The sequence below is a fragment of the Rhinatrema bivittatum genome, chromosome 2 (assembly GCF_901001135.1).
Source record: "Rhinatrema bivittatum chromosome 2, aRhiBiv1.1, whole genome shotgun sequence".
Classification (NCBI taxonomy): Eukaryota; Metazoa; Chordata; class Amphibia; order Gymnophiona; family Rhinatrematidae; genus Rhinatrema; species Rhinatrema bivittatum.
In genome coordinates, this window is record NC_042616.1 from 794,246,397 (window position 1) to 794,260,346 (window position 13,950).

The following is a 13,950-nucleotide window of genomic DNA, read 5'->3' on the forward strand; positions in this document are numbered from 1 at the left end:
TGTATTCCACACATTAAAAAAGGTGGAAAGAAGGCAAAACGATTACCGGCATGGTTAAAAGGGGAGGTGAAAGAAGCTATTTTAGCCAAACGATCTTTATTCAAAAATTGGAAGAAGGATCCAACAGAAGAAAATAGGATAATGCATAAGCGTTGGCAAGTTAAATGAAAGACATTGATAAGACAGGCTAAGAGAGAATTTGAAAAAAAGTTGGCTGTAGAGGCAAAAAATCACAGTAAAAACTTTTAAAAATATTTCTGTAGCAGAAAGCCTGTGAGGGAGTCAGTTGGACGTTAGATGATCGAGGGGTTAAAGGGGCACTTAGAGAAGATAAGGCCATCGCGGAAAGATTAAATGATTTCTTTGCTTCAGTGTTTACTGAAGAGGATGTTGGGGAGATATCTATATCAGAGAAGGTTTTCATGGGTAATGATTCAGATGGACTGACCCAAATCACGGTGAACCTAGAAGATGTGGTAGGCCTGACTGACAAACTGAAGAGTAGTAAATCACCTGGACCGGATGGTCTACACCCCAGGGTTCTGAAGGAACTAAAAAATGAAATTTCAGACCTATTAGTAAAAATTGTAAACTATCATTAAAATCATCCATTGTACCTGAAGACTGGAGAATAGCTAATGTAACCCCAATATTTAAGAAGGGCTCCACGGGCAATAGGGGAAACTACAGATCGGTTAGCCTGACTTCAGCGCCAGGAAAAATAGTGGAAAGTGTTCTAAATATCAAAATTACAGAACACTCAGAAAGACATGGTTTAATGGAACAAAGTCAGCATGGTTTTACCCAGGGCAAGTTTTGCCTCACAAATCTGCTTCACATTTTTGAAGGAGTTAATAAACATGTGGATAAAGGTGAACCGGTAGATGTAGTGTACTTGGATTTTCAGAAGGCATTTGACAAAGTTCCTCATGAGAGGCTTCTAGGAAAAGTAAAAAGTCATAGGATAGGTGGCGATGTCCTTTCGTGGATTACAAACTGGCTAAAATACAGGAAGAGAGTAGGATTAAATGGACAATTTTCTCAGTGGAAGGGAGTGGAGTGCCTCAGGGATCTGTACTGGGACCCTTACTTTTCAATATATTTATAAATGATCTGGAAAAAAATACGACGAGTGAGGTAATCAAATTTGCAGATGATACAAAATTGTTTAGAGTAGTTAAATCACAAGCAGATTGTGATAAATTGCAGGAAGACCTTCTGAGACTGGAAAATTGGGCATTGAAATGGCAAATGAAATTTAATGTGGATAAGTGCAAGGTGATGCAAAAAGGGAAAAATAACCCATGCTATAGTTACAGAATGTTAGATTCCATATTAGGTGCTACCACCCAAGAAAGAGATCTGGGTGTCATAGTGGATAACACATTGAAATCATCGGTTCAGTGTGCTGTGGCAGTCAAAAAAGCAAACAGCATGTTGGGAATTATTAGAAAGGGAATGGTGAATAAAATGGAAAATGTCATAATGCCTCTGTTTCACTCCATGGTGAGACCGCACCTTAAATACGGTGTATAATTCTGGTCTTCGCATTTCAAAAAGATATAGTTGCGATGGAGAAGGTACAGAGAAGGGCTACCAAAATGATAAGGGGAATGGAACAGCTCCCCTATGAGGAAAGACTAAAGAGGTTAGGACTTTTCAGCTTGGAGAAGAGGCAGCTGAGGGGGATATGATAGAGGTGTTTAATATCATAAGAGGTCTAGAACGGGTAGATGTGAATCGGTTATTTACTCTCAGATAACAGAAAGACTAGGGGGCACGCCATGAAGTTAGCATGTGGCACATTTAAAACTAATCAGAGAAAGTTCTTTTTCACTCAACGCACAATTAAACTCTGGAATTTGTTGCCAGAGGATGTGGTTAGTGCAGTTAGTATAGCTGTGTTTAAAAAAGGATTGGATAAGTCCTTGGAGGAGAAGTCCATTACCTGCTATTAATTAAGTTGACTTAGAAAATAGCCACTGCTATTACAAGCAACAGTAACATGGAATATACTTAGTTTTTGGGTTCTTGCTAGGTTCTTATGGCCTGGATTGGCCACTGTTGGAAACAGGATGCTGGGCTTGATGGACCCTTGGTCTGACCCAGTATGGCATGTTCTTATGTTCCAATTTCTTCATCGAGGTTCTCCCTGGTAAGACCTACTCAGTTTACATTGGAGCTATTTGGGGCCATTGAAAGTTTGGGCTTATCAATAACTGTCCATCTTAATCCTCTGTTCACTAAATGTACAGATATGGAGACTCGAGTCTTACCTTTGGAATCTTCTAAAGCTAACTTTGATACTCAGAAGTTACCAACCAGGAAGTTGAGTATATAAAATATTTGCAACAATCTATCATTAAGGATAATCAAGTGTTAATTTCAAGGTTTTCCAACTTGTAAGTTATGAGGGAAAGTTTGAGATTTATAAACTTACTGAAAGGTCGTGTGACTCCTCTTAAGTATATGGTGAAAAAATATTTTCTGGAAATTAAAAAAATCCCAGAACAAGCTTTCCCTTCTATTGATAAAGGGGTAGATTTTCAAAGGGAAAACCTACCCCTACCTCCCCCTTCGCGCGCCGAGCCTACCTTGCATAGGCTTGGCGGCGCGCGCAAGCCCCGGGACGCGCGTATGTCCCGGGGCTTGCAAAAATGGGCAGGGCAGTCCGGGGCGGGGCCTGAGCCTCCAGGTACAGCAGTCATAAGAACATAAGAACATAAGAAATTGCCATGCTGGGTCAGACCAAGGGTCCATCAAGCCCAGCATCCTGTTTCCAACAGAGGCCAAAACCAGGCCACAAGAACCTGGCAATTACCCAAACACTAAGAAGATCCCATGCTACTGATGCAATTAATAGCAGTGGCCATACCCTAAGTATAATTGATAAATAGCCATTAATGGACTTCTCCTCCAAGAACTTATCCAAACCTGTTTTGAACCCAGCTACACTAACTGCACTAACCACATCCTCTGGCAACAAATTCCAGAGCTTAATTGTGCGTTGAGTGAAAAAGAATTTTCTCCGATTGGTCTTAAATGTGCTACTTGCTAACTTCATGGAATGCCCCCTAGTCCTTCTATTATTCGAAAGTGAAAATAACCGAGTCACATCTACTCGTTCAAGACCTCTCATGATCTTAAAGCCCTCTATCATATCCCCCCTCAGCCGTCTCTTCTCCAAGCTGAACAGCCCTAACCTCTTCAGCCTTTCCTCATAGGGAAGCTGTTCCATCCCATTTATCATTTTGGTTGCCCTTCTCTGTACCTTCTCCATCACAACTATATCTTTTTTGAGATGCTGCTGTGCCCGGGATCTCGGGCCGGCAGGCATAACTTCTTCAACAAAGGTAAGGGGGGTTCTAGATAGGGCTGGGGGGCGGGTTAGGTAGGGGAAGGGAGGGGAAGGTGCGGGGGGGGGGCGGGTTAGGTAGGGGAAGGGAGGGGAAGGTGCGGGGGGGGGGGGGGGGGGCGGAGGGAATGGAGGGAATGGAGGCAGGCTATGCGGCTCGGCGCGCGCAAGTTGCACAATTGTGTACCCCCTTGCGCGCGCAGACCCTGGATTTTATGACATGTGCACAGCTACGCGCACATGTTATAAAATCGGGCTAGATTTGTTCGCACCGGGTTATGCGAACAAATCTACAGCCACGTGCAGGTTTTAAAATCTGCCCCAAAATGTATTATTTATCTCCATTTAAAAGGGAATCTGGTAACATTGCTTAAGAACCAACTACTCCACCAGTAGGCATTGCAAATCTGTCTGCCATGTTCGAAATGTCTGATAATGAGGGGATTGCTCCTGTACCCTTGTCTCCTTTATATTAGAAACAAAGACAGGATTTTATGCTAATTCTTTAGGTATCGTTCCGAGTCTTTTCTTAGTTTTAAGGTTAGAATCTTCCCAAATGTGTCCAAATAGGTGTAAAGAAAGAGGCAGCAATGGTTGGTAATGATACCTAAGAGTCTTACAATTGGGAGCACTATTCTTTTTGAAATTTCCCTGCAATGTATTAAATATAAAGGTGCTTCCTAATTTTTCTTCCAACCTGTACAATTATCTTTGTTTCTGTCTGATAAAGTGCCGCTAGAAGAAGTTTCTTCCCATTTTGTAACCATCTAATGCTATTATATTGGCAGAGCTGAGTCTCTTATATTATTTGCTCCTGAAGATGATATGTATTCTTGATATTTTTCCTTGAATTGTGTAAAGATCCTCCTATGGTGGACTTGGATTGATTTTGACATTGCTCATTTATTGTGTGATTTATTTTCCTTTTACTTATCATTATTTTCTGGTTTTCATAACAAGAGGATTCTTGTTTTTTTTGGAATGTAAAACTGCATAAATAAAACATTAAAAAAAAGCAACAAAAAAACATGTCCTCTCAGAACCCTTTGAGCTCCAATGGACATTTATTTTATTTATTTATTTTATTTGCTTTTATATACCAATATTCAGCAATGCCATCACGTCGGTTTACATATAACAAAACATATGGACAAAATACTGGCTATAGCGACAAAAGCTTCATATATAGAATGGATAAGGTATTTCTCGCATTCCTCCACTGCTCAATGCAAGTCCATCTGCTCTGGGTTTGACAATTCCATCAAAGGCTTCAGCTTTTGTCTGCATATGTGCAAATACTACATCATGTAGAGTTGGACGAGCTGCAATCCAGGTACTTAGTATGGATCTCTGAAAGGCCTTTTTCCCCAAACACATTCAATGCTTTTGGAGTTTTCCCAAAAGGCATGTTGTAATGATTATGTGTGAGCTCAGCACATTTCAATACTCATTCCACCACTCGAAGGCCAGGGAAAGCCTGGAATCTATAGTTTAAATCCAGCTTCTGGTCCTCCAGAAGGCAAGATGTTGATGTCTGCCACATCCTTGAGGACTTTCTGAATTCTGGAGGATGAAGTAAATGAAAATGCCCCAAGACCGAGTCCTCTTCCTTTCTACTGCTTATGGACAGCGTCTTTGCCAGCTGATTCAAGAATTTGGAGTAGTAGAGATCCTCCGGAGAACAGGTATGTTGTGTCAAATTTGGCAGGGGATCTGAGGGGGTCCTCATGGAATTTTCTTCCTCCCAACTGCAGAGAAACATTAGGCCATGACCCCATCAATGATGAGGGCAATTGAGGAGGAAACATCCAGTAGGAATTCAGAATGAATTTATTCCACTTCTTCCACTTCCAAGTCATGAGGTGAGCCTTCTAGAGTAGGAGAAGAAACCTTATAGTAAGGATTTACTACTAATACTGGAAGCTCTTGAAAAGTCTCATGCAAAGGCAGAAGTGCAGGACTTTGGTGGGCAACCACTATGTGAAAACATTTCCTTCATCTTGAACAGGAGACATTCTAATCTCTCTCTCTAGGCTTCAGAACTTGAGGCGGCAAAGAAATTCTTTAGCTCTGATATTTGAGCTCCCACTAATTGAGTGACTTTCTGCACTGAAGCCGGAAGACAGACATCCTCTTCAGAGACCTAATAGCTCATCCTCATTGATGGCTGTCAGTAAAGCCAAGGAGGAACTCTGCACCATGAAAGTTGCATCTGCTGTAGCAGCTGCATCTGCTGTAGCAGTGGAGAGCTGTGAGATACCCTGCGCTGGATGCATCAAGCAGCCCCACTGAATGACACCTTGGTCCATGGCTTATAAACAGAGGCTCTCAGCTCTGACACTAATGACGACTTCCTGGTCAGCCTTGTGTTCAGGTAAATAAATGGCTCAGTGCCATGAAGATCTTCTGTGCTATGAAGAATGGCAGAATATGCACCAAAGAGGCTATGATCTGTCTTGGTGATGAGGAGGGGCTTGTTCTGGTAGAGCCCTGTGCCAACAATAGTGCTAGTCTTTTTCGGCCTCAAGGGAGATGGCTCCGAAGAAGTGTGTCGTCCACATTGTTTAGGTGCTCTTCTCACAGCTTCACCTGGCATCACAGTTTTCTGTGCCATGCTTGACCCCTGACATGAGATAGAGTCATAAACCAGTGCCACAATGGGGGGGGGGGGGGGGGGGGGGGAGGGGAAGAGAGAGCTTTCCCATGCTTGTAGGACCTAAACCTATTGAAATTTGTCATTCAATGTTCTCATCCAAGAATGTATGTATTAGAAAAATCCAACACTCGAGTTAAGGGGTTCAACAGCATTCTTTCGCTCTATTCTCTATTTACCCTCTGTTGCCTCAGGTACAAAATTTGAATACCTTCCCACTGCCTCAGATACAAAATTAGATTGTAATCCCTGTGGGGATAGGGAAATACCTATAGTACCTGAATATAATCCACTTTGATGTATACTTTGAAGGGTTAAAAAGTGGAATATAAAAATCTAAATAAATATTCTCACCACATTCTCTTCATTTCCTGTTTCTTTCCAATTTGGATGATGAAGACTAAAATAGCTGAAATTCTACTTTATAATAGTGCTTTGTTAGTAAGACAGACAGATATATGTTAAACTAAGGACCTTAAAAGGAAATACAGCTGGCTTCATGTGGGTGCAGTCTACAGAGTCACAAATGGCTGTTACATTAGTATTCCTGCTAATGTTTTTTAACATGACATGCAGTTACAATTACCTCTACTGTATATGTAAATGTGCCATGAAAGTTAAGTTTTGCAAATGCTAAATTTCATTGATTCCAAAATTGTGAAAAAGTCATTTAAACTTTAAAGGCAACACAAGAAGCAAGAGGCCATGAGAGATAACAGAAAGCTTCCAAGACAGTCTTCAACACAGTCTTTTACGGTCTGGGTAAGCAAGTATGGGGGTAACTTGCTGATGTAGGCGGTTACTACACTTAACCAATATGACTGATACTTTGATGCAACTCAAACATTATTCTCTGCTTCAACAGCAAGCGATAACATGGAATTGGATTCAACAGCAATCAATGAGCGCCCTGACTTTTATGGTCTGGGAAACAGATAAGCATGGTGTAACCTACATGGTACAGCACAAATTGCCATGGGCTTGCTGGGTGGACTAGATGGACCATTTGGTCCTTTTCTACTGTCATTTCCATGTCTCTATGTTTAATATGAGGATAAATGCCAGAAAACATAAAAACATGATTCTTTATGATTCTTAGATCTAAATATAGTCTACTTACTAGATGGCATGGTGTAAGTATCTTCCTCATCTATGATTTCTGCATAGTCATCCGTTTCTATAAAGAAAAAAAAGGTATATATAAAAAAAGACATCTAAACAAGCTTTATTAGAAATTTGTACAGAACACTAGACATGAATTTGGCATTTTGACTGTTAACTGTCTCACTTAACTGCAATGACATTTTGCTCTGGAAACTTGATTTTCACACCAGTGCTCAGAGAAAACTTTGGGGATTCAGAGAATAAAATAAAGGTTCTTTTATTTACTACAAAAATCCACTTACATTTATACATAGAAACATGACTTCTGTTTCTAGCCTTTTCTGTTTATTAATGTTCCAAAGCTGGATTAAAAGCCTGCAATGAATGCTGAGGCATATATTTGTTGGGAAATTTCCCGTTTTTATGGTTTATGTGAGGGAAAAAAAAAGAAACTCGTATTTCAACTATTTCCCCTCAGAAAACTAATGAAATAGATTTCAGACAGTGAAACACAAACTCTACTCCTTCAGGAATAAAGTGGGAGAGTAGCTGACTATACCAAAAATTAAAATTCATGCCCTTTCCTCTCAAAAAGGGGCACAACTAATATTGACCTATTTGTGTCTTAAGTTTCTACTCAAAGGACTTAGCTAGTTGGAATCTTATTACCACCTCTGAAATACATTTGCTGCCAGTATCCCTCACTCAAAATTGGCAGCCTTCAGAAAACTACACTGATCTTAGGAAATACTGGAAAATGCTTCTACGCTTACCAGTTAGTTACAAAAGGACTAAACAGTCTTAATAACCACATGTAAGATATGTCTGCAAACTGTGACTATTTTCAGGTTTCAACAGAAAAACTCAACTGGAGAGACAACCACAAAAACAAGTCTCACCACAAATATTAAAACTGTTATTCATTATTTTGTAGTCGTTATTAAAGTTTATTTCAAATAATGCCCAATTAATATCCTCTGACACTCTTCAAATTAGCTAAAATAATCAAACCGTGCAACATTCCTTTCTTCACGTAAGTTACACATAGAAACCTAGTAAGTCAACAAGAACATGCACTGTGCTACAATTTTGGATGTTAAAGGTTGGCTCAGGTAGTGTACTCATAGCAAGAATGCCGTTTCATGGTATATCATATCTAAACAAGATAATCTAGCAAATTAATTTCAAGATATTGACACTCTGCTTGAGGACAACATAAACAAGTGTGAACCTGAGTTAAAATGATTTAGTAAGGGGCATGAGTTCTATTTGCTTGGGAGCTTAAATTTCCCAGAACCTAAGTTGCTTAACAGTCTCTCCCTTTAGTGGTTTTAAAATTATTTGGGATAGCAAACTATTCTAATGGAAAATAATAAAAATGCATCACTGTAGAGAAGCATCAAGAAATGATGCAATAATCAACTGCATGAAAATCTGTATAAGTAGGGGAAAAGGAAATTGGGGTCTATTCACTCTGAACAGCAGGCCTAGAACCTGATATAAACATTGATTCTACAGAAATGGCAAACCTTTCTTATTCGTGCCCCCTAATGTAAAAAATTAGGCAGCAGTTGAATTAGTGTTTTAATCACACTATGTTAAGCCCTACAGTAGAATATTAGAGTTGCTGATTTTATTTTTAAACATTAGCACATTATTTTTTGTAATATTGAAACTATAGTTTATTGTCCATTATTTTTTCATTCTATATTTTTGTCTATGTATACATTTGTATGACTTATAACTATCACTCTTCTTATAAGTTTATATTATAAATTATTATTTAATACCACATGAATTAGTCATTCATGGCTCTAAGAAATAGAAATATTGAAAACCCATTCATGGAAATGGTAAAATATAAATAAAGGGCAGTAAATATTTACTTTCACAACAAGAAAAGTAACTTGCAAGAGAATAGCATCCTGAAAATTCTTCTCAATACATGATATGATTATCAGGTAACTGGATATCTAATAAGCAGAAATGATTACTGCCCTCAAACAAAACACAGAAATAAATTTACTTTAAAAGTTGTATTGATAGGTCAAAGGAAGGCTACATTTAGGACACCACAAAGGGAAAATTCTTAAAAGGCAAATTCCACCTTAAAATCAGAATCAACAAGTTGACCTCAATTTTCTGCCTTTTACATCATGAATATCATGCTAACAAAATATGGAGGCCTCAAGAGGATACACAAAGAGAAAAGTTGAAGTTAAACAAAGTGATTATTTTCAGGTATGTCATTGAAAAGATGTCCAGGGGTGGAATTATAAGACTAAAAGGAGACAAGGAACAATGTATAGAGAGAAAAGAGGATGGTGAAACAGATCATGAAATGCTAAAAGATCAGTCAGTCAATTAAGCATGGATATTCAATAAAAATGGGAGATTTCAATTTTCCTGATATTGCTTGGGCGAATGCCTCATTTGAGCATTTCAAAGAGGTAAAGTTTCTCAACATCATAAAAGACTGCTTCAAAGAGCAGCTAGCTCTAGAACCTATGAGAGGGCAGCTACTTCAGATTTAGAATGTAGGACCTGGTGCAAGAGGTAAAAGTAGTGGACCTGCTTGACAACAGTAGCCATAATGAAATCTTTTTTTATATAGTCAATGGAAGGAAAATATATAAAATTACAACATATAATTCAGAAGAGGAGACTAGGATAAGAAGAGGAATATAGTCAGAAGAAAATTAAAAGCAGTCTCCATATCTGAGATATGGAGACTGTTTAAAAATACTATTTTGGAAGCCCAGATAAAATGTATTCCACAAATTAAGAAAGGTCAAGAGAAGAGCATGCATTTGCCAACATGGCTAAATGATGCTGTGAAATCAGCTATAAAAAAAAAGCATCTTTTATACAATTTTATAAAATGGAAAGCAGGGCCTAATGATAATAGGAAGGCTCATAAGTACTGTCTAATTTTATATAAAAAGTAATAAAGAAGGCCAAGAGAGAATTTGAGGATAGACTTGCAAAACAGGCGAAAGCTAATAATAAAAACATTTTAAGTACATTAGAAACAAAAAACCTGCAAGGAGTCAGCTGGACTACTAGATGACCAAAGGAAAAAAGGGGTGCTCAGGGAGAATAAGGATATAGCAGATAAACTAAATTAATTTACTGCTTCAATCTTTACAGGAGGATGATGAAAAGATACCCACACTGAACTATTTTTTCTAGATGATAACTTGGAGGAACTGAATCAAATCAATGTGAATCTGGAAGAAGTGCTAAAGCAAACTGGCAAACTAAACAGCAGCAAATCACCAGGACCTGATGACATTCATTTCGGAGTTCTTTTAATTTTAATTTTATTTTTATCATTTTAACAATAGACAGCAAGATAATTCTCACTTTTTGAAAACAAAAATGCAATAATACAAGTGGAACAAAATAAATACAAACTAATTACCAAAAACCATGCATTTTCGTTTGAAGTAACAAAGGATCAGGGGGTGTAAACAAGGAGAGATATTGCAAGAAAAAACATTGCATGTAATAGGCATTAACGTGTCTAAGAGAAGGCTATCATAGACAATTAAGGATCCTCTGACCTAACATTATCAATAGAGGTGATGAAAACCCTCCTAGCATTAATAAACGATTTTAACTGCTCAGGAAAGGAAAATTCAAAACATTCTGTTGTGGACTTAACGACACACTTACAAGGATATCTCAAAACAAATGAAAAGCCCATAGATACTAACTGAGCTCTCAAAGCTAGGAATTCTCTCCTCCTATCCTGTGTAACACGGGCGAAGTCAGGATATATACGAATCTGTAAACCACAAAAAGAAACTTCTATATTCCTAAAATATCTTTTCATGACTTCGCTCACATCTCTTTCTGTTATAAACGAAACCATTAGTGTTGCACATTCATAGAACTCAGATGTAGAGTCCTCAAGAAATTGAGTCAAATTCCCCATAACTTCAGTTCGATTTTGCAAGGAAACTCTATACTTAGCTGAAATAGGTAGGAAAAAAAGCTTGTTTACACAAGGAGTTTCTCCCCCCTCAAATTTCAAAATCTCCAGAAAGTACTTTTTCAGTGTAACATTTGGAGATTCTCCCACAATCTTTGGGAAATGTAATAAGCATACATTTATTTATTATTTAGTGATTTTTGTATACCGGCATTCATGTTGATACATATCACATCGGTTTACAGCATAAATCAAATGTTGGTTACTACATTTGCGTATAAAAGAAGGGTAGCTTAAAACGGTTCATCTAAAATATAAAATCTGTCTCAACATAAGCTAAAATACAATAACAATGGATCCAAGTACAAAGAATGTACAAAGAATGACTAAAAATTGCTTTACGACTGCTGATTCTTGTACTTTATGTTTATAGTTTCCTGTATCTATTTATTGTTTCACTGATTTTACGCTGCCTTCCAGCTTTTTCCACCCTCCTTGCGAATTGTATTTCTTTCTGTTAATTGTTAATGGATCTGTTAATGTGTATTTACTCTGTTATGTTGGGCAGCCGAGGTTGCCTTATAATGCTCTGTTATATGTAAGGGCTCTGACCAATAGTTCCTGTTTTTTGTGAACCGATACGATGTGCGAACGGCTATCGGTATAAAAGAGACTTTAAATAAATAAAATAAATAAAAATCTTAAAATACAAATAAAACTATAGATCAAAACACATCTTAAAATGCAAAATGTAACATTAAAAGTATATCACTAAAAATTATCAATAAAAGAAATCAATCCTTGTTGTTAAAGGCTTGGTTAAAAAGCCAGGTTTTGACTCCTTTTTTAAAAAGTCTGATATTTGTTTCCATCCTCAGCTGTGGTGGTAAAGAGTTCCAAATGTTGGGCCTGGCAATAGATAAAGCTCTTTCTCATACAGGGTTCATATGAGCAGATTTTGTCAGAATTGGTAATAACCCAGTGTTCGCAGATCTGGTTATTCGTGCTGGTACATGGAAATGTAGCGCTGCATTTAACCAGACGACCTTCTCGTTATACAGTGATTTGTGTATTAATGTAAGTGTTTTGTATTGTGACCTGTATCCCATAGGGAGCCAGTGAAGTTCTTTCAGAACAAGGGTGAAATGCTCAAATTTCGTCAATACCCTTGTGGCAGAATTCTGCAAGAGCTGCAGCAGTTGCATAGTACTAGTAGGAAGGCCCAGTAAGAGGGTGTTGCAATAGTCTAATTTAGTAAAAATCATGCTTGTAAGATTGTCCTAAAATCATTGGGATTTAAAAGGTGTTTTACTCTCTTTAAAATATTCAACTTAAAAAAAACATCTTTAACTGTTTTACTTATCCATTTCTTCAGGCTAATTTCACAATCTAATATTATTCCCAGATCTCAAACATCCAGCGTAATAGGATAACTTTTTGCAGCTTCCAGTATTTCAAGTTCCTTCAAAGGGCTTAATTTTGGGCAGATGTACAAAATTTCTGTTTTTTTGTCATTCAGAGCTAAATTCATTTCAGATAAAACTTTTTTTTAATAGCGGCTAAATAAATATCCCATATTTTTAAAGTAGAACTAGTAGAATTTTCAATGAGGATTAAAATCTGCACATCATCAGTATAAATAAAATAAGTGATATTAAGACCAGATAAAAGTTTACAGAGAGGGAACATATAAATATTAAAAAGCGTAGCAGAAAGTGAAGATCCTTGGGGGACACCATGTGGAAGATTAAAACTATCAGATTCGGTGTTAATCTTTAAATGCTCTATTTTCCAAATAGGATTTAAACCAGGCTAATGTAATTTATTGTAATCCAATTTCATTCAGTCTATCTAGCAGGGTAGAATGGTTTACTGCATCGTATGCTGAAGAAATGTCCAGCATCATCAAAAAATAAGTCTGGCCATTGTCTGTTCCTCTTAAAATGGTATCATGTAATGCCCCTAGTAAGGTTTCAGTACTATAAAATCTTCTGAAGCTGTGTTGCAATGGAAAAGCAGGTTATTCATTTCTAGATGTTCTGAGAGTTGATTATTCACCACTTTTTCAAGAATTTTAGCTAAACATGGTAAATTAGATATAGGCCTGAGGTTAGAAAAATCAATAAGATCCAAATTAGGTTTCTTTAACATTGGTTTCACTATTGCACACTTAAGTTGGTTTGGGACTAAGCCTTCCGTTAAAGAAAAGTTAACAATATTATCAATGGGTTTTGAAATCTAGGAATTGTTTTTAATAATTTAGTAGGAACTGTATCAATGGGATGCATGCAGGATTTAGTGTTTTAAGGATTTTTTCAATTTCAGTTGAAGATACTGTTTCGAAGATTTTCCATTCAGTTTCAGAATTAGAGGGCAATACTATTTGACTAGGTCTGTTTACAGCAAGGTTATTAACTAATTTGAGAGTTTTCTCCTTGAAGAAGATGGCCATATCATTGCACTTTTCGGTATTCAAATCTTGAAACATAAGATCACCGACGGACCTTGTCAGATCGGCTACATAAGAAAACAGTGCTCTGGCATTATATTGATAATTATGTATTTTTGTGGCGAAAAAGTCTTTTTTTGTTTTCTTTGTCAGAGAGTATATTTATGCAATATAATTCTATATTTAGTCAGTAAGGAGATGGAAGGATTCCTTCTCCATTTCTTTTCTGCTTTTCTCAGCGAACGTTTCATCTGATTTAATTCTGGGATGTACCATGGGTGATTTTTGTTTATTATTAATTACAATCTCTTTCTTAATGGTGGGGCAACAAATAAGGGCTGCTTCGTTATTTAGGGTAAACCATGTATGGATGGCCGATTCAGTGTTTTCTAAATTTAATTTTCTAATGCCTTTAGAAAATGCTCAGTTGAGTCTAGTTTACATGGTTTTCT

At 37.4% G+C, this 13,950-nt stretch overlaps 1 protein-coding gene across 23 annotated transcripts in view; it reads right to left on the reverse strand.

Annotated features, from left to right (window-relative positions):
- PTK2 (protein tyrosine kinase 2) overlaps positions 1 to 13,950 on the reverse strand; it is a 1,447,287-nt gene that overhangs the window by 636,313 nt on the left and 797,024 nt on the right. For all 23 annotated transcript variants that reach the window (XM_029592091.1, XM_029592099.1, XM_029592089.1 and 20 more), the window contains one exon: positions 7,129 to 7,185. In XM_029592091.1, coding sequence (XP_029447951.1) covers positions 7,129 to 7,185 — 57 coding nt within the window. The remainder of the gene's footprint in view (positions 1 to 7,128; positions 7,186 to 13,950) is intronic.